This window comes from Trichoderma aggressivum (genome assembly GCF_033847375.1).
Source record: "Trichoderma aggressivum f. europaeum strain CBS 100526 chromosome Unknown scaffold_005, whole genome shotgun sequence".
NCBI lineage: Eukaryota > Fungi > Ascomycota > Sordariomycetes > Hypocreales > Hypocreaceae > Trichoderma > Trichoderma aggressivum.
This window is the reverse complement of record NW_026946371.1, coordinates 800061-819422: the sequence shown is the minus strand read 5'-3', so window position 1 is coordinate 819422 and position 19362 is coordinate 800061. Positions and strand designations below refer to the sequence as shown.

General features: G+C 49.4%; 7 protein-coding genes across 7 annotated transcripts; 4 read left to right on the top strand and 3 right to left on the bottom strand.

The window, feature by feature from the left end:
• Positions 1–4690: 4690 nt before the first annotated feature.
• Positions 4691–6937, top strand: Triagg1_2161 (uncharacterized protein; the record flags this gene model as incomplete). Its single annotated transcript, XM_062896312.1, has 3 exons — positions 4691–4754; positions 4994–5545; positions 5610–6937. 3 exons carry the CDS (start codon positions 4691–4693, stop codon positions 6935–6937), a joined length of 1944 nt encoding a protein of 647 aa, XP_062759017.1.
• Positions 6938–7423: 486 nt separating this feature from the next.
• On the bottom strand, positions 7424–8577 carry Triagg1_2160 (uncharacterized protein; the record flags this gene model as incomplete). Its single annotated transcript, XM_062896311.1, has 2 exons — positions 7424–8474; positions 8537–8577. 2 exons carry the CDS (start codon positions 8575–8577, stop codon positions 7424–7426), a joined length of 1092 nt encoding a protein of 363 aa, XP_062759016.1.
• An 815-nt stretch (positions 8578–9392) lies between these two features.
• Triagg1_2159 (uncharacterized protein) lies at positions 9393–10224 on the bottom strand (the record flags this gene model as incomplete). Its single annotated transcript, XM_062896310.1, has 2 exons — positions 9393–9922; positions 9984–10224. The coding sequence occupies 2 exons, from the start codon at positions 10222–10224 to the stop codon at positions 9393–9395; spliced, it is 771 nt and encodes a 256-aa protein (XP_062759015.1).
• A 561-nt stretch (positions 10225–10785) lies between these two features.
• On the top strand, positions 10786–11064 carry Triagg1_2158 (uncharacterized protein; the record flags this gene model as incomplete). The annotated part of the gene is made up of 1 exon (XM_062896308.1): positions 10786–11064. The coding sequence occupies one exon, from the start codon at positions 10786–10788 to the stop codon at positions 11062–11064; it is 279 nt and encodes a 92-aa protein (XP_062759014.1).
• A 718-nt stretch (positions 11065–11782) lies between these two features.
• Triagg1_2157 (uncharacterized protein) lies at positions 11783–13941 on the top strand (the record flags this gene model as incomplete). The annotated part of the gene is made up of 3 exons (XM_062896307.1): positions 11783–12363; positions 12427–12803; positions 13169–13941. The coding sequence occupies 3 exons, from the start codon at positions 11783–11785 to the stop codon at positions 13939–13941; spliced, it is 1731 nt and encodes a 576-aa protein (XP_062759013.1).
• Positions 13942–16536: 2595 nt separating this feature from the next.
• Positions 16537–18507, top strand: Triagg1_2156 (CAZyme family AA3; the record flags this gene model as incomplete). Its single annotated transcript, XM_062896306.1, has 2 exons — positions 16537–17069; positions 17169–18507. The coding sequence occupies 2 exons, from the start codon at positions 16537–16539 to the stop codon at positions 18505–18507; spliced, it is 1872 nt and encodes a 623-aa protein (XP_062759012.1).
• A 178-nt stretch (positions 18508–18685) lies between these two features.
• Triagg1_2155 (uncharacterized protein) lies at positions 18686–19310 on the bottom strand (the record flags this gene model as incomplete). The annotated part of the gene is made up of 2 exons (XM_062896305.1): positions 18686–19032; positions 19100–19310. The coding sequence occupies 2 exons, from the start codon at positions 19308–19310 to the stop codon at positions 18686–18688; spliced, it is 558 nt and encodes a 185-aa protein (XP_062759011.1).
• Between the last annotated feature and the right edge of the window lie 52 nt (positions 19311–19362).

Here is a 19362-nt window from a genome sequence, read left to right as displayed (position 1 = left end):
GGGGTTCAAAACGGGAAATAAGGCCCAAATTACTTTTGGTCCTATTCTTGGGATTTTCGCATTACCTCACTTCTAGGCTGTTATCATGGCTTCGTAGTAGGCCTCTTTTTCATGTTTGTCCGTTTGGGGAAGCAGACTAATCGCACAGGCTCTTTATCTTTTTTTTTTTTGGCAACTTTGCTCCATAAATGTAACAAGTGTGCTCTGTAGCTGTATGGAATAATGTCCTGTTTTAGAGCTTGATGGGACCCGTTGAGACTTGCGTGATGCGTTGAAGCCCAAGTAATGAATGACTGGTATCATGCAGTAGACGTGGGCATAATGTGGCAGTCATGGCATGTTTTGACTTGGAACCGCACGTACCCATCTTCAAGACACTGTGGTGTAACCATCTCGTTGCCTCGAGCCTAGAGAAACTCTTCCAGAGAAACATCAATAGCTGCTCAAGGCCATGTCCCATTCTATCTCTAGAACGATGCATCCTCTCACATTACTGCAATTTGAATTATTTGGGTGCCGGCCGTGTCGTTGAAAAGGGGTTCCGCCTTCGAAACGGCCCGAGACTATCCTTGAGTTGAAACCACGATACGAGATTTGTATTGATTAAGGTAGCACGAAAACGCCACTACTGGTCTCACATCAAAGAAGAGGGAATTCCTAGATGGTTACGCGAAAGAAGTCATGGTGGACAATTAGCATGGAAATTCAGGGGATGCTGATGAGAGCAAGACTCGTGAGACAGTAGCATCTAGTCGCAGGTCAAAATCTGATACAGGCACGAGATCCTTACCAACCATATGGCGGAGGATCGAGATACCAAACATGACCGACATAATATGCGATGGCTGGACCGAGGCGAGCAGTATTTCGATCGTACAAGCAAGTTTGAGTTGAGAGCGGACACTAGCTGTTGAATACACCGGAAGGTTTGGAAGGCGTAATTGCAGTTGTTGCTAGGGAGAGTTCCTTCAGACAAACTTTCAATATTTGGTAAATCATTTGTATAGATGGTAGATTATGCTACTCGTAACGAGGGACGTATGATGGAATAGGGGCTGGGATTGAATCACGCTGATTTGAATGTACTGCCACAAGAGAGAGATGTTAACAAGGTTAGGAAGATGATTTCGAGGAACTGATGAAGACCTACAGACAACTCAATAAGAAAGAAGTTATCAGTATCTGTTACTTCTGTATCAGATGTTGGGTTTTGCTCTTTCTACGCAAGGGGACAGCAGGAACACTCTTCTTGGCTTAGACAGTCTGTCTATACATCTGGGGGGAGCATCTTGGAGAGCAATATGGCTTGACCATTTGTTGTGAGCCAGAACTGGGCCATGCGTGGGAGGCATCGTCTTGGTTGGCTTAGAAAGGACATGGCATCAGTGAATGCTGAATGTTCATGTGGAGAGATACGGGGGGGCGGTTGAGATTGGGCTCTTTGGAGAACTTGAAAGTGGTTGTATTTTGCGAAGATGTATTGACCTGATGCCAAATACCAGGAGAATTTACTACATTACCTAGGTTATGGTAACACAGCCCGCCCACTAGAAGAAGTCCTCTGCATCTCGATATGATGCTGAATCCCACAGCCACAGGCCTGCTGGAGAGCCAAGATGGAATGCTGGGCAGCAACTCCATCCCCTAGTAGTTCCGAGTGCCCCTGAAGAGACCAATAGACGGTATTCTCCCCTTCTTTTGAAATGGAAACACCTCCTTACATGACGTGGGCGTTTACAAACCTGTGAATCCTAGTGTTTTTGCCTAATTCATGGGAAAGGAGCACAGTCACTTTTCACTTCTCGTGCCGAAGAACAAGTGATTGCGAGTGACGCCAGGGATTCTGTTCGTTTGTTCTGAGCAACTCCCTCGAGCTGCTTCGCCCTACATGTGGTGATCCTTGGAGGCCTCAAGCAACACCAGCACCTACCAACGGCGGGAAATTAGACAAAGGCTAGACGTTTCTTTGTACAACCCTGGCTGCGTGTGGTTGGCACCTTTGCACAGACTCCGTGCATATGAGAGACGCCGTTTTGTCTCTCCACAACAGCTGCAACAGCGAATCATATCAGATAATCAACTATATTACGCAAATGCTACGATCCTTTTGTTCTTTCTCCAGCAAAGCCTCTACGACTATCTTCCTGCGCATAACCCAAAGCCAAAGAGCCCTTCGCCTCGGCAAGACTCCGATATGCCCGACCTAGGGCTACAGCAACATTCCGAGACCGTTTGACGTCGAGCTTCTGGTTGGTCAGCGACAAGGGCCCCAGGGCTTGGCTTGGCTTGGCTGGGCTGGGCTCGGCAAGCTCGGCAGGGCGCCAGGCCGACTGGCATTAGCTTGGGGGGGCTTGTTAGCGCTCCGACTGAATGTTGGAAGAACCTCGATGGCGGGATCCGGGATTCAGAAGAGGGGCGGCCCTGTGGTTTCTGACGTTAGTTTGCGGACTTGACGATCACGATCCATCGTTTCTTTTGGCTGAGCTGAGCGCCTCGGTTCCCGGAGCATCCGCGGGATTTGGAGGAAGAACATGGCAAGAACAGCAAAGATCGGAGGAGATGAGAGTTGTCATGGCACGAACAGATGGAAGAAACTTTTTGCTCAATCGTGTGCTGCGACTCGTATGGACGGAGCAGCCAGCAGTGCAGTCATCGCACTCCGTACAGTAGCGCAGAAAAGGCTTGGGAAGAAAGCACAGCCATGTGGTCAGCCGAGCCTTGGCCGGGCGGTGTGAGTGTCCGTCCTTATTTCTCATTTGCCAGCTCAGCCTCGGGTGGACATGCGGTTGGTTGGGATTTGCATCTTGGCTGAGAGGAGCTTTGACTTGAAAGGAGAATTGCCTTTGTCTCGTGTGCCGTGTTGTGTTGGGAGGGACAAAGTGCAAAGTGGAAGGTCGCGAGGTTTCGAGGGAGGGAGAAACAGATGTGCCGAGGGCGGTAAGAGAGGCCTCTTGTTTTTCTGCCCTCGAGCATCTACTATCTACCTACCTCAATGTAATCCCATCTGCGAACTGACATATCTTTTGCCTCAAATCATTGCAAATCCCGGAAAATTCGTGGCTTCAATTTCCGGACCGTCGATGCTCGATTTGTCAAATCTCGAATCTGGCCATGTTCGGACCCTCGAATCGGCGACCCTCTTGGGCAGCAAACGGGCGACAGCTTCTGGGGCCAAAAGGTGGCGCCCTCGTCCGCCCACGAGATAGATTCCACACGCCTGCGGTGCCCTGCAGGGATTTTGCTGCCCTTTCAGGCAATGGGCACGGGCAGATGGGGTGAAACGCCAATCTGCTCACAGGGTTTCATCCTGGGCGTCTCTGCTCTGTCTGCGGCTGACCCGCGGATCTGTGCGTACGAGCCACTGCACAGTGCAGCGTTGCGCTGGCCATGGCCCAGCAGCGGCAGCTTCTGTTTCTCTTTCATGCAGATCCGTCACATCGTGGCTTCAGAGTGCCGTGCGGTTCGCTGCCGGACGTGACAAAGGCCATCCTTGAACGTGTCCTTGCAACAAAGTTCAGGCACACACGCCCCCAGGGACGCCGGAGCTGGACGCTAAACCGCCGGCCAGATAGTTAAAAAATCTACTCGTACGGGCTCCGTATTATCCAGGCGTCGAACACTACTGCTGTGAGGAATTATCCAAGATGGGCAAACAGGGAGCCCGGCGAGAGATGGCAGAATGATGCTCTGGCTCGGGCTCAGTGGCCCTTGTGCTCCCATGGCACCGCCTCGCTCCTTCAACGGGACCACATGTCATCTCCCTCGCCCGGGTCTCAGTTTCGTCACAGCGTCACAGTGCAAGAGCCCGCCAAGGAACGATGTGAAGCGGCTGGTCCCTTGGCAAGCCCTTGGTATGGCGGTTCCATTGGCGGCTGGAGGCGACTCAAATTTCACATGCGTGCCATTGGCGGCGGCCGCCCGCAACCCTAATTTCCCCTTGCCAGAAGCTCAGTGTTGTGTTGTGTTGTGTACGAGTACACGTATGTGTTGGCCATGAGCACTGGACTGGACTGGACAAGGACGGACAATGACATGATGGCGCCGGAGAGGCACGGGAAGCCAAATAAGCGCCATCCGGACTATTCGACGCTCATGCTTCGATAACGGCTTGCAAGCCACCAGGCAGGCAGGCAGTGCGAGCACATTCGCGCAAACCTACCGCCCCCTTGGCCTCATGCAGAGCGATGGGCCCTGGCGCGGATCGACTTGTACTTTGTTCGGATCCGCATGATGCACGGAGGGTGCTGCCAAAAGTGAGATGATCTAGCGGAGAGCGACTAGCACGTTGTGGAGGGCCACAAACATCGACTAAGCCACCGCAATGGGTTCCTCGAAAGGGCTGGTAAGAAAAGGTGCGTGCTAATAATACTTTTTCTGTACCTTGGGTCGATTCACAGAAGAATAAATCTCCGCAGGGTCCCTCTTTGATCCCGTCATCGGGTGTTGCTTTGTTCTCGGCGTTCATGACACTGCACGGTCTGAGCTGATATTTTCATCTTGGTCGTTAATTTTGCTTTGTCTCCTGTTTGCTCACTCGCGTCTTCGCCCGAACGAGCCGTTTGCTGTTCTTTGTTCTCTTTTCCTGCTGCCTTGGGCTTATCTCAGGAAACTTTCATCGTATTACTCTTCTATTTAAGGCTCAGCTCTATTACCTCTTTGGCCTTCCGAAACATCACTTTCAACTTTAATCATGGGCCGTTTGGCGGTTCTGCTCGCTGCGGCGGCTGTCCTGGCACCGGCCGGGGCTTCTGCAGGTACGAATCTAGTCATTAGATGCTGTTGAATCCAGGAGGGAAAAAACAGGAGAATGGATTTACGGGCTCTGCCTTTGAATAAATCTCAGCTGTAATGAGTGTCCATGGTTGAGAATTCGACCATTGGATACTCGCCATCTTCTCATTCCATCCATCCGGTTTGAGGCCTACCGAGATACACGAATCACACATGGACTATGAAGAACATGAAGACTAACATACACTTTTCCCTCTCCCAGTGCCTCCTCACGACATTTACTCTCGTGATCTCCAAGAGTTCCCCCGGTCTCTCGAGAGCCGAGCTACCGATCAGTCACCCAAGGGCTATGCGCCCTCCCCAGTCGATTGCCCCAGCACGCGTCCCCAGATTCGCATCGGCTCCCAGCTGAGTCCCCAGGAGAAGGAATGGCTCCCTCGGAGACGCAATGCGACCATTGCGCCCATCCGTGCCTTTCTGAACAAGGTCGCCATCCCTGGCTTCAACAGCGACAGGTATCTGTCCAATGTTGAAAAGGACAGCACGGCGTTGCCCAACATCGGCCTGGCCATCTCTGGAGGTGGCTACCGAGCCATGTTGAACGGAGCCGGAGCCATTGCCGCCTGGGATTCTCGGTCACCGGGTAGTAACGACACAGGCGCCCTGGGCGGTTTGCTACAGAGTGCAACCTATCTCTCCGGCCTTTCTGGAGGTGGCTGGCTGGTGGGCAGCATCTACACCAACAACTTCACCACCATCCAGGATGCGCTCAACTCGGATACCATCTGGCAGACGCAACACTCCATTCTAAAAGGTAGGTCAAGTCTAAGAGACTCTAGAACAAGGCCGAAATCACATGGACTGACATGAAACTCCAGGACCTGAGCAGTATAGCTTGGTAGGCTACTACAATGAAATCTTCCAAGACGTTGATGCCAAGGATGATGCTGGCTACGACCGTTCCATCACCGATTACTGGGGTCGCACGCTGTCATATCAGCTTGTTGATGCTACCAATGGCGGCCCTGGCTTCACATTCTCTTCCATTGCCGATGATCCCGACTTTAAAAACGCACAAACGCCTCTCCCTTTTCTTGTTGCAGACGGTCGTGCACCGGGTCAGATCATCATCTCCAACAACTCTACCGTCTTCGACATCAATCCTTGGGAGATGGGCTCATCTGACCCAACCCTTAATGGCTACGTGCCGCTCAAGTACGCCGGCTCCAGATTCGCCAATGGCACCTTGCCCAGGAACGAGAGCTGCATGGTTGGCTTTGACAACGTCGGCTACATCATGGGCACTTCCAGTACCCTTTTCAACCAGATTATCCTCTATCTCCAGGACGGCAACAGCACTCTTATACCCGAGGGAATCCCCGATTTTGTCATCAAGTTTGTGAGCGGCATCTTGACTACGCTTGGCAACGATAACAACGATATTGCGGACTGGACACCCAACCCCTTCAAGGGCTGGAACCCGGAGCGGAATCCCGGCGCCGGCAGCGAGCGGCTGACGCTGGTTGATGGTGGTGAGGATCTGCAAAACATCCCCTACCACCCTCACCTCCTGCAGGAGCGCAAGGTCGACGTCGTCTTCTCCGTCGACTCATCGGCCGATACCGACAACGCCTGGCCCGATGGTGCCTCTCCCATTGCCACGTATGAGCGTGCCATTGACAAGATCTCCAACGGCACCGGCTTCCCCTACGTCCCCGGCAGGAACACGTTCCTCAACCTCGGCTTCAACACCAAGCCCGTCTTCTTTGGCTGCAACTCCACCAACGTGACGAGCGAATCACCCCTGATCGTCTATCTGCCCAACTACCCCTACCAGTTCAACTCCAACTTTACCACCTTCACGATGACGTACGAGCTGGACGAGCGTAACGCCGTCGTCACCAACGGCTGGGATGTCGTCACCCAGGGCAACTCGACGCGCGACTCCAACTGGCCCGTGTGCGTCGGCTGCGCCATGCTGTCCCGCAGCTTCGAGCGCACCAGGACCCCCGTGCCAGACGCCTGCAGCAAGTGCTTCCAGCAGTACTGCTGGAACGGCACCCTCGCAGAGCATGAGCCGGCTGAGTACAACCCGACCATTTTCGGCACGCCCATTAAGATTGAGAGCATGGGCGCGAGATCGGCTGGCAGTGCCACGATGATGACGGCGTTGGCGGCGGTGGTGTGTGCGGTTTTGCTCATGTAAAGCAGGGCTCTACATTTTAAGGATAATTTCTTTTTTCTTCTCCTTTTTTTCTTCTTCTCTTCTGGGTGAATGGATAGGATATAACTCGCCATAGCGACAGCGCGTATAGAATCATGACCATTTCTTTTTTTTTTTTTTTTATTTAACCTTGATGACTTTTTCTATCTCACGTATGTTCTTGGTTGTGATGCTTGTTAGGCGGATAGCTTTTTCATATCGAGTATATGTGAACTATTTTCTTGCTGCACTGCTTTGCTAAATCTCAGTATTTATCTTGATGTAGCCGCAACGAGCCAACCCGATGCAATGTTTCAGCTTCCGTGGCAATCATGCTTCCTACAATAAAAATCGACTTTTCCAGTACTTTTTGTCGTAAACCTCATCGACATTTTTGCTGCTCGTATGTGTACAGCTGGTATATACAAAATTCATCTATACAATCTTATGCACTCAAACTCTCCCCCTTTCCGCATCCAATCTCCCCATTTAAGCAAGAACAATGTCCTTGCCCGTCTTTGCGCTCTCCAAAACGCCCTCAATGATCCTCAGCACATCCCGCGACTGCTCAGCCTTGACAGGAACATCCTCGGCCTTGCCGCTCTGCAAAGCCTTGGCAAACTCGCTGAAAAAGGTGCGGTATGTCTCGGGCGCGAGCTCAGGCACAGGCACCTGGCTGGACTTGCCGGTGGCCTCGTCGACGGCGGTCAGGCTGCTGCGGTCGACGCTCTCGACGCCGTAGCCCGCGTCGGTGGGCTTGCCGCCGGCGCGCAGGTAGTCCTCCTGGGGGTCGAGGTGGAACTTGCGGAAGCTGCCCTTTGTGCCGCGGACCCAGTAGCGCAGCTGGTCGACCTCTGCGCTGAGGGCGCTGATGTTGACGTTGACGATGAGGCCGTCCGGGTAGGTCAGCTGGGCGACGACGGCGTCGGGGGTCTCGAACTCGGGGCGGCCCTCGCGCTGGTTGAGGAGGCGGCCGTGGACGGACCGGGGCAGGCCGAAGAGCACGTAGGCCTGGTCGATGAGGTGGGTGCCCAGATCGAACAGGGCGCTGCCGCCCTTGGAGATGCCCAGCTGGCCCTTCCAGTTGGTCGGGGCGTCGGCGCGGTAGCGGTCGAAGTGCGTGTTGAACTCGAGCACGCGGCCCAGGGCGCCCGTCTGGATGAGGTGCTTGGCCAGCAGGAAGTCGGCGTCCCAGCGGCGGTTCTGGTACACGCAGATGAGCTTGCCGGATGATTTGGCAACGTCGGCGAGCTTCTGGGCCTCGGCGGAGGTGGGGACGAAGGGCTTCTCGGTCAGCACGTGCTTGCCGGCCTCGAGGGCCTTCTTGGTGAGGTCGAAGTGGTTGTCGGGCGGGGTGGTGACGACGATGACATCGACGTCGGCGTCGGCGATGAGGTCGTCGGAGGAGGTGTAGTGCTTGAGGTCGGGGTAGTCGGCGGGGGCGGAGTCGTTGGGCTTGGGGGAGCGCTGGACGATGGAGTGCAGCTTGAGGCCGGGGGTTGTGGTGATGAAGGGGATGTGGAAGACTTTGGCGGAGAGGCTGGAGGAGGAGAGAGAGTATGTTAGTGGTTGGTTTGCAATTGGAGCTGTTGTGTAACTTACCCGTAGCCCACGACACCGACGTTGAAGGTCTTGCTGGCCATTGTGTTGGTTGTGGTGATGATGATGATGGTGTTGTTGTTGTTGTTGTTGTTGTTGTTGTTGTTGTTGCTAAGAAGATTCAAGTACAAGAGATGACACGAGAAGAGATGGGTATAGACTGAATTGGAGCTTAGAAAAGAAGCGAAGCTCCAAGAGGATATTTATACTCTTTCAATTTGCAGCTATACTAACTCGATGTCATTCATTATCCACCCAATTGGCGATTCATTATTAATGCACCTTCCCCAAATTCGCCATCCATCAATTACCTATTAACCTTCATCGTGACTACCCAAACAATCATCATGCCATAAGGTGCAATACAAAAACAAAAACGGAAAGAAGCAACGGTGAGGCCATTTGCCAAAGAATGGCAACTCTTGCCGCACTGAGGCTTTTGGCTCTGCGTGGGCAAGTCCATCCGTGACCCCTCTGAACCCCTCCTTCCCCACCTCCTGCCCACTTTGCATGAGTCGCCAGCGGATGACGTCGGTTTATTTGGACGAAAAATCGGGGATTGTTCCAGGGAAGGCTTAGTGGGGGCTCTGCGTAATAAGCATAGTGCAGAGGTTATTGGGAATTTTTTTTACATCTGGGAAATGGAGAATTAAAAGGGGATTCATCGGAGTAATTATATTTAGCAGAGGCGAAAGAGCTGGGCTGTGGCACTGGAGCGGAAACTAAATACGTTGGTGGTGGAGAATGATGGTGTAGAAGAGGCAGTGGAACTTCTAAAGGCCTTCTAGTTGGCTACACTTATCAAGCCATTAACTTAACAAATTATACAGATATTTGCTTTCTAATTCATTATTCGTATTTATGATGTTGTTCCCACAAAGACTACCAAAACTGCGGCATATGTCGCTGTAGATACCATTGTGTCCGTGTTAGATGCCCTCAGAACAAGTGACAGCACCACGGCAAACAGCAACACAGCAACAGACACCGTAACCAAGCTCTTTGTTAATGTGACTTCCGGCAACCTCATAATCAGCATCGGCACCACAAGTGCCGCACCGCCGATAAACGCAACGATAAACCGTGCCAACTTGTCCACGAATCCTGACACTTCAACAGGCGGCTGGCCCTCTAGGAACTCTGGCGTCCGCCGCTGTATCTCCCTCTTGGTGTACGTCAGAGACTTTGGTAGAACGGCCTTGAGGATATCGCGGAGTGGGTCGCTGGCTAGCATCGAGGTGTCCGGCAGTCGACGGTAAGTCCCTGGGTCTTCGGATAGGTTTCCCACTTCGGCAAAGGCTTGCTCAATGTCGAGGCGCTGGTTTCGGGCCTGAGATCCGGTGATGGGGATTAGTGTGTTGAGGTATTCGTAGTCGCGGATGGCGTTGGCTACCGTATAGTTTATCTTTAGTTCAATCAATGATACAGCTAATGAACATGAGCATCTTACTATAGTCGTGAAGAAGTTTCGTTAATTCTTCGCTCTTAGTCTTTGGCAACTGCTTGGTTTCCGAGGAGAGCTTCTTTATTTTTGCCAGTTCAATTTGTAACTGGATAATATTGAGTCGTTGCAGACCTCGGAACATTATGAAATGAGGCTCTTCGGCGCCTGTACTCAACGTATACTGAAACAGGCGCTGCTCATATTTCATATCTCCGGTGATTATCCCGTCAGCTTTGGGAGCGGCCATTTCTAAATGCGCGAACATGGTAAGATGGACTCAACAACACTTCTAGAATACACAATCGGACACACAAACGTAGAAACGTATTCAACAACACTATGAGAGACTAAATAGACCAATCACTAGATTTTCGAGAGGATATATGCCGACCATCAGGCCCACAACACCATTCGATCACGCTGCTGTAATGCAGGATGGATTGCCGGGCCTCAGCCTCATTTGAAGCGAGGCTATGCTATCCGTAGGCATACTGAGAAATCGCCTTTGTTTGCATGCGGGGTGCCTGAATCGAGGCCTAATGCTTACATATACCGCATAGGCCTAACTGATAGTATTACAGCTGGTTCATTCTAATGCAACACAGGACGTCAGCAGCTAAACCGAATAGTCGCGTAACAAGCATCAAGTCCAGCGTTAAGTGCTTGTAACTAATAGCATTTTCACTCTAGAACAGGCAGCAATTGGCGCTTATATCCAGTTCAACGGTTGACCGAATACGTGTAGTGTATTCTTAAACCTGACAAACCTCTAACACCAGTCAATCACCATCCTGAACTACCACTCTCAATGCCTCCACAGCGCAAAACGCTTCATGTGAGCGGATCTACAGAGTCCATCGGTGCCTTGGATATCCTGGCGCAGATCAAAGTCGACTTCAACGAGAGCAAATCCATCCTCCAAGAGACTACCCGATCGAAGGGTTCTTTCTTTTCAGCATTTACCGCAACCCGCAAGCCTAGCGATGGCGCTAAGAATCTAGAGAAGACGATTTCGGATATAATAGCCAAGTTGAACGATTTAACTGCCAGGACGGATATTCCTCTGGATCGTCTACCCAATGGTTAGTGTGTCATATTGTGTTGCTGAACTGTGCGTTGCATGCTGAGAAGAGGGGAAACGTAAAGCAATTATTTCTATGCGTCAGATTGAGAAAAAGCTTCGCGACAGCATTATTGCTGAATTAAAGGCTGGAATGATTAATAAGAAGTATGTAGTAGACTATGGGGAGCTCTCTAAGCAAGCGTTGACAATCTGCGCCGAAGCGACAGAAATTTATGAAACTGCGTGAGGATTAGACGGTTTGATGGTTATCTTGCCTCTATATGTCCAAGCGATTAACCTGCGAAAGAGTTATTGCTATTCGCTTTGAGCGTTGTGAGACTAATTATCATAGCATCATGTTTTAAATGCCTAAAGAAAATTGTCATATAGTCTCATTACGTATGCTGGGTTGCTGAGAGTGAATGGTGGCTTATAAGGAGTATTCCTTATCGTTTGCTCTGCCTCATAGGCTAACCAATGAATACTCCAATGAATACTCCAATAAACACGCGCGAATTGCAAACTGGCTGAGGCTGCCTTGAATCACCGATTATTGGACAAATGTGACCTATCGCGTCGCGGTACCTCCGTACTTACAAGTCACATCCGTGTGCCGTCCTGAGAGCCTCATCCTTAACGCTTCATTGATGCCCAAGCGAAGTTCAATTATCTAAAAGCGCTTCATGTCCAGTTTGCTACATCTAATTACATGGAATCAATGCCATATTAACAGACCCGGCCGATGTCAGACGATCATATCCCGCCGAAAAATCGGCATGAGTTCAAAATCGCTATTCTTTGTGCCTTGCCACTGGAAGCGAGCGTCCTCCAAGGACTATTTGATACCCATTGGGACGCTGAAAAGTATGGAAAAGAACAAGTAGACACAAACGCTTACTCGCTGGGTGTGCTTGGGCCTCACAATGTTGTTCTCGTGCACATGCCCAACATGGGGAAGGTTGCCACCGCAGTTGCCGCCGCCCATCTTCGCGCCAGCTTTCGCGGTATTCAGCTTGCACTGGTGGTTGGAATATGTGGTGGTGCTCCTTTCGGGCTCTCCGGTGAACTTTTTCTTGGTGACATTGTCATCAGTGAAGGGCTGATTCAGTACGATCTCGGGAGGAGATTGCCGAACACGTTTGTGCGAAAGGATACTCCTGGAGAAAACCTGCCAAGGCCTGGACCTGAAGTTCGTGGGATTTTAGCCAAGCTACAGACCAACCAAGGCCGATGTAAATTGCAGAACAAAATGTTAGAGCATCTTTGGTTATTGCGCCAGCGATCTGGCCTTACGATACCATATCCGGGGTTAATGAATGACCGGTTATTCAAGCCGAATCATCTCCACAGGCACCATCTGCCGACAGAATGTACAATATGTTATAGCACCGATGGTGATGATTTCTGTTGTTCGGCCATGGAAGCGAACTGTGAGATGCTTGGATGCGGAGACCTGGACACACGGACTCGCACCAGGTTATTACAAGCATCAATCGAACCCCAGCCCATAGTTCATTTCGGGCTTGTGGCCACGGGAGATACCGTCATGAGATCTGGAAAAGACCGAGATAGTATTGCTGCCCGCGACAAGGTGATCGCTTTCGAAATGAAGGGCGCGGGAGTATGGGAGACATTTCCTGCCGTTCTAGTCATCAAAGGTGTTTGTGACTATGCAGACAGCCACAAAAACAAATCATGGCAAATTTATGCAGCTGCCACAGCGGCAGCTGCTGCAAAAGCCTTTTTGGAACATTGGAATACAAGTAAGTGTTACTCTAAGAGCAAATCCGACGCGCGCATATTCTTAGATCGGTTACAGCCGTTTCAGTACCAACAAATTTGCCTCAGCTTTTACAAGATAGCTCTACTGGTTACCCAAAGATGAGGCATTTTGAAGCGAGAGAATTGGAAATCTTGAAAAGACTCAATACCTCGCCCTACCGCGATCGCAAGGAGTGAAATCCAGACCGAGTAGCCGGAGCATGCGAATGGTTTATTCGGCACCATCTTTTCAAAGATTGGAAAGAGAGTGCGTCTTCAAGACTGCTTTGGGTATCTGCTGACCCAGGATGTGGCAAGTCAGTCCTGACCAAATACCTGGGTGACAATATTATTTTGACTACGACAGAGACGACAGTCTGTTACTTCTTCTTTAAAGATGACTTTGATGATCAGAAGAGCATTACCAGTGCTCTCTGTTGTCTTATGTACCAGCTTTTCCAGCAGAACCCTAGTTTGCTCACTAAAGCCATCGTCAATGAAGTCGAAGCTGGTGGGGGACGTTTCCTCGCCTCGTTCAGCGATCTGTGGCATATCCTTCACACCGCAGCCCAAAATGTTAACGCTGGAGAAGTAATTTTTATTCTTGACGCAATTGATGAGTGCGAGAATTGCGGACGGTCTCAGCTTGCCAAAGAATTGTGCAAGCTATATGGCCCCGCGAGCAGCTTCAACATCAAGTTGAAATTTCTCGTAACAAGCAGGCCGTTCAGTTACATTCGACGGGGCTTCCAACCCCTACAAATGCCTGGAATGCCTACTATTCATCTGAGCGGGGAAAGTGATGAAGAAATGAAAAAGATCTCTGCAGAGATTGATATATATATCAGGGCTAGGGTAGAGGATATTGGTGAACGTTTGAAACTGAACCGAAGTGAACGATATACATTATTGGAGCAGCTTGTTCGAGTACCCAATAGGACTTATCTTTGGGTATACCTCATTCTGGATCTTATCGAGAGCGACATAAATATTGACAGAGCCGGGATACTTCAGGTTACTGCCAATACCCCAAAGACAGTTGATGAGGCCTATAACAGGATACTATCCAAAAGTCATGATCTTAAAGAGGCCATAAGGATTTTACAAATTGTTGTCGCATCTGAAAGAGCCTGTCATTAGGAGAACTAGGAGTTGCGTTGTCTATCTGGGGCCATCATCAGTCTTATAACGAGATTGGCATCAAAGGCGAAGATCGTTTGAGAGAGAATATACGGGATACCTGCGGACTTTTTGTAACGATTATTCACTCAAGGGTCTATCTACTCCACCAGACTGCGAGAGAATTCTTAGTTCGAGATGGCAGGTTACCGTCAACTGATTCCATCAATCCGGACTTTGAGTGGAAGCATATTCTATCACCGCATGAGTCCCACAAGATGTTGGCGGAGATTTGCATTTTTTATCTTCTCTTGTCCGGTACCTATGATCGGCCAATCCCAGAAGGCCACGAGACCCAATCCACGAAGAATAGCATTCTTTTCGACTATTCCGTCAGCTTTTGTGCTACACACCTCCGAGAATCGCACGCAAAGATACGCGAGCCCATGGCGCAGTCGATATTGAAGTTATGTGATGCCAATTCCACGTTTGCAAGAATTGGTTTCAGGCCTTTTGGAAAAAGAATTCGAATATAAGTTTCCCCAAGGAATTAACAACGCTCATGGTTGTGTCATATTTGGGACTTGATGGAATGGTAGAGATGATTCTATCCACTATGGCCAATGATGACGAGGTAAATGCTCGAGATTGGACATATCGCCGATCAGCCCTCTCTTGGGCTGCTGGAAACGGCTTTGACGGTGTCGTTCAGTTATTAGCTCGAGGTCGTCGCAGCTGGTACAGAAGACTCACCTTACTACTGTTTGGCAATACTTCTGAGATAAATTCTGCGGATGCCTTTGGCCGGACGCCGTTGCTATATGCTATTTGGAACGGAAACGTGGCTGTAGTTGAGATACTTATAAAGGCCGGTGCTCGACTCGATGTAACAGATAATATCGGTGGTACGCCGTTGTTTTATGCTATGTCCTACAAACGAAAGGCTATTGTCAAATTACTGCTCAAACATGGAGTGACTCCCAAGTCATGGGATGAGATGGCCACCCAACTATTTTTCTCCGCTCTAGAAATGGGTGATTTACAAGTTGTTCAATTATTTCTTGACTCAAATACCGATATTGAATCGAAAAATCATAGGTATCAGACGCCATTATTAATAGCCTTCGAAACGAGACACAAGGATATTCTTCGAGCTCTCTTGCATAAAGGGGCCGATACAGAAATTAAAAATGCTTGTGGACATACGCCGCTTCATTCTGTAGTTATAAATGGAGATATTGATTTCGTCCAGTTCTTTCTCAGCAGCGGCGCTGACATCAATTCGGTTGATTCAACCGGAGACACTCCATTCTCATATGCTATCAAGTCTGGAAATATTAAGCTTATTCAGCTCCTGATTAACAAAGGTGCTAACTAAACTCGATCGACTTCAAGAAACACACGCCACTCTCTTATGCTATTGATTCTGGAAATGATAGCCTTATTCAGCTCTTAGTCGACAGAGGTGCTGACCGCCAGTTACTGAATAAGAGGGAGCGAGCATCGTTGATAAGGCTCCTATGTTCAAAATAAACATCCCGTGATACAGGGTTATATAATAGGAACTAGGATTTGAGCATTTTAGAGCAGATAGATAGTAGGTTCCCAACACGATTCTATCTTTTTGTCTCTTTGCTGCTCTGATACACCCGGAAGGATGCGAATATTGCCTACGTACCATTTTTAAAGCACTGATCTAATTGTTCCTTTTGTACCTGTATCTCAAGTAACATTCGGAGTTACAGTGCTCTATGTAAGGTTCAATTGCAATATGCTTTTTTGCACATCGTAGCCACTATTAATGTATTATCAATGGTATAATTCTAATGCATCACTACCTATGTACCTACATGTATCCAGAAAAGAAGCCCAATTCTGTATTACAAAACGATAGTATAGATAAACACTCCCCTCATCTCCGTCACCAAAACGCCCCCAACTGCCGTGCTAGTGATCCGGTCTCACGCTACTATATCCTAGACCAGACAATCACCAATTATTCAGCTCGAGCCTAGGCTTATGATACTCTGAGGAAGAAGAGGGAACTGTGAGCTTTTGATTGCGATGTAATATTAGAATATGGATTTAACAGGAGCAATCCCATTTGTACCGTAATAACCGAACAGCTGATCGGCCCGCAGGAGGCATGAGCCTTCATCATCTCGATACGGAGATATGATTTTTGCCGACCGGCATGTATATCACCCCATTGGCTTTCATAATTTCTATTGATGAGGCTTTGAGCAAGCTTCAATGTAGGCAGGATTCGGAGTTTTTGACCAATGTGCTGAAATAGGCAAGAGTTCCGGATCAACCGGTGAATGCATCGTTAAGAATCAGTCCGATGGCTCTTTTCACATCTCACGTGTAGTTTACAACTATTTTATTTGTAAGCCCTTTAACGAAAATATGCGGGAAAATCAGTCTCTGGCGGAAAAAGCAACTACCGGATTATAAGCATAATTTAGTAAGCCGAAGATCTACGGTTTGGCATCAACGAACTGAGTCTATATAAACCGTCAGCTGGAAGTTGTCAAACATAACAACAATCTAAAGTTGTCTCTACTCTTCAAGAGATCTTATTTCTAAAACTTTGATATTTAACTTAAACTAAATATGGTTTCCTCTCAACGTTTTGGGAGTTTATCCCAACTTCTGTTATTCTTCAATTCTGTCGTTGCTGCAGCACCTGCATCCTCCACGGCTGACCACCATGGCAAATCAAATGAATACGACTACATTGTCATAGGAAGTGGCCCTGGAGGTGGTACAATGGCTTCCAATCTGGCTCTTGGAGGATACTCTGTGCTACTACTTGAAGCCGGCGATGACAGCAGTTACCAGGGAGCTGACGTACCAATCGTTGGAAGTGGGTATCCTCTGGGGCTGACTTGGGATTTCTTCTGCAAGCATTATCCAGAGGGTGATCCACGCAACTTGGAGTTCAACCATCTTACCTGGATGACGCCCGAGGGCCGTTATTGGGTTGGAAAGACAGATCCTCCCGAGGGTTCTGAGCTTCTTGGTATCTACTATCCTCGGGGTGCCACACTCGGTGGATCATCCATGATCAATGGATTAAATGTACATCTCCCTCCGGATAAGCTTTGGGATAGCTATGCAGAGCTTCTGGGAGATGACAGTTGGAGGTAAGTCCATACGTTGGACCCCCTAGACCGCCAACCCCTTTTCTTTTTCCATTCTTCCTATACTTTTACTAACCATTGAATGTGTCTTGTCAATCATAGTTCCAAGAACTTCCGCTCGATATTTGAGAAAATTGAGCACAACAACTATCTGGGCCCGAAAACTCCCGGCCATGGCTTCAAGGGCTATTTCCAAGCGTCCATGCCCAACCGCGTGGGCGAGCCCCAGCCAGTGACAAACCCCTACATGAAGGCACTTGCTGAGGATATTGGCGAGAAGCAGCCGCTCACCGACCTAGTGAGGAGAGACCCTAATGTGCTTAATCCCCGTCGTGATACTCAAGAAGCAATTTACGGCCTTGCCCTGCATACGTACGCCAACGGTACCCGGTACAGCTCTCGCTATCTGGTACAAGAAACAGCGGCGTCACACCATCCGCTGACCATCTCACTCAACTCTCTTGCTACTCGTGTTCTTTTCGACAAACCCAAGCATGCTAAACCACGAGCGGTGGGTGTGGAATACCTACAGGGCAAAGCACTCTATCGTGGTGATATTCGCCATAACGATGATGATTCTGGCGTACTACGCAATGCCACAGCTCGTCGGGAGGTTATCGTTTCCGGCGGCGCTTTCAACTCACCGCAGATTCTCATGCTTAGCGGTGTTGGGCCAAAGGACCACCTGGAGTCTCTTGGAATCGACGTTGTGGTTGACAGCCCTGGCGTGGGTCAAAACTTGATGGACAATGAAGAATTGCCGATTGTCGCGCAAGGCGCGGCATACATCAACGCTTCATTAGTTCTCGGTTATCCTCTACTCAAGACAAATGCTTCTCTCGACGGTGACAACGACATCTGGTTGCTGCAAGCCGGCGTTCCTTTCCGTGGGTTCTGGCCAAGCAACCAGACGAACGAGAATCTGCCAAAAGATCCCCCAGGCACATGGGGTGTTGGCATGGTCAAAGGCAACCCACAAAACACCGCTGGATATGTCCGCCTCCGAACCAAAGATCCGCGCGACCGACCCGAGATCAACTTCAATCTCTTCGCCAGCGACGGAGATAAAGTTGATCAGAGCGTCATGAGGGAGACAATGAACCGCATCCGTCCAAACTTTGTACGCAGCGGCGCTGAAGTTGTTGAACCCGCATGTCCCTCCGGATTAAACGCTGATGGCAGCTGCTCTGATCCTGATGTTGATGCAAGTTGGCTTGAGGGACAGACTTTTGGCCACCATCCAACTTGTACGTGCCGCATGGGTCCCGATGGTGATGCCAATGCCGTTCTGGACAATAAGCTTCGTGTGCGAGGAGTTGATGGGCTTCGAGTCGTCGATGCAAGCTCATTTCCTAAGGTTCCAGGGTGGTTTCCGGCCTTGCCTACCTTTATGATTGCCCAGAAGGTGTCGGAAGAAATGGTGAAGGAGCTGAAGTATTAAGATAGACATGATATAGTCAGATTAGGGAGAAATGAGAATGTTAACCAGTTGTAGATTGAATAGATTGAGTCTCTCGCGCTAAATCCGGAGTCCCCGAGACTCATATATCCGTCTTACCAACAGCCGGCAAAGCGCAAAGTCTAGTGATACAATGCTGAAACAAAGAAAGCAATTGTATCTAGAGTTTTTGCCTTTTATTCGGCCCTAGACTCTGACTCTCATCTCCGTTTCCTCTTTTATTCTCGTTTTCTTTATCATCAACTTCATCTTCGTCCTCTGTAAACTCATCTTCGTCATCATCATCCTCATCATCGTATAGCTCAGCATCTTCCCCTTCTTCCACCTTGCTTGGGTCTGTTTGATGTCTGCCCCATCGGCAGCCTAATTCATCTCCGCTTTTATCGCAACAATTCCATATAAACCCTTCTGGGAACTCCTCGCGCATCTCATCAGTGTCAATAGTTCCATGACAATCCTCATCATGGTCGGCCCAAAAGTCATCATCATAGTTGGCTTCAAGCTCGCCTGCGAGGGATTAATTACTATAGGAGTGCCAAAAGAGGTGCACCAGAAACCAACGTCGCCGACATACCATTATGGTAGAAACAATTCTTAGCGGTATCACTAGGATCGAATGTTGAGTTGCACTGTACGCATATTGCCTTCACGCGAGCATGAATTTTCATGTCTCTTGCGTACTTGCTCACTTTATCTGCGACTGAACGATTGTGAGACAGAAAAATGAGAATTGCACGAGCTTGCTCAGCCGTGAGGCTATTGATGAGTTCTATGTCGCCGGCCATTGTGACGTTGCCGTAGTATTAAGTGAGACGCGTTTGGAGTGTGTACATGTAA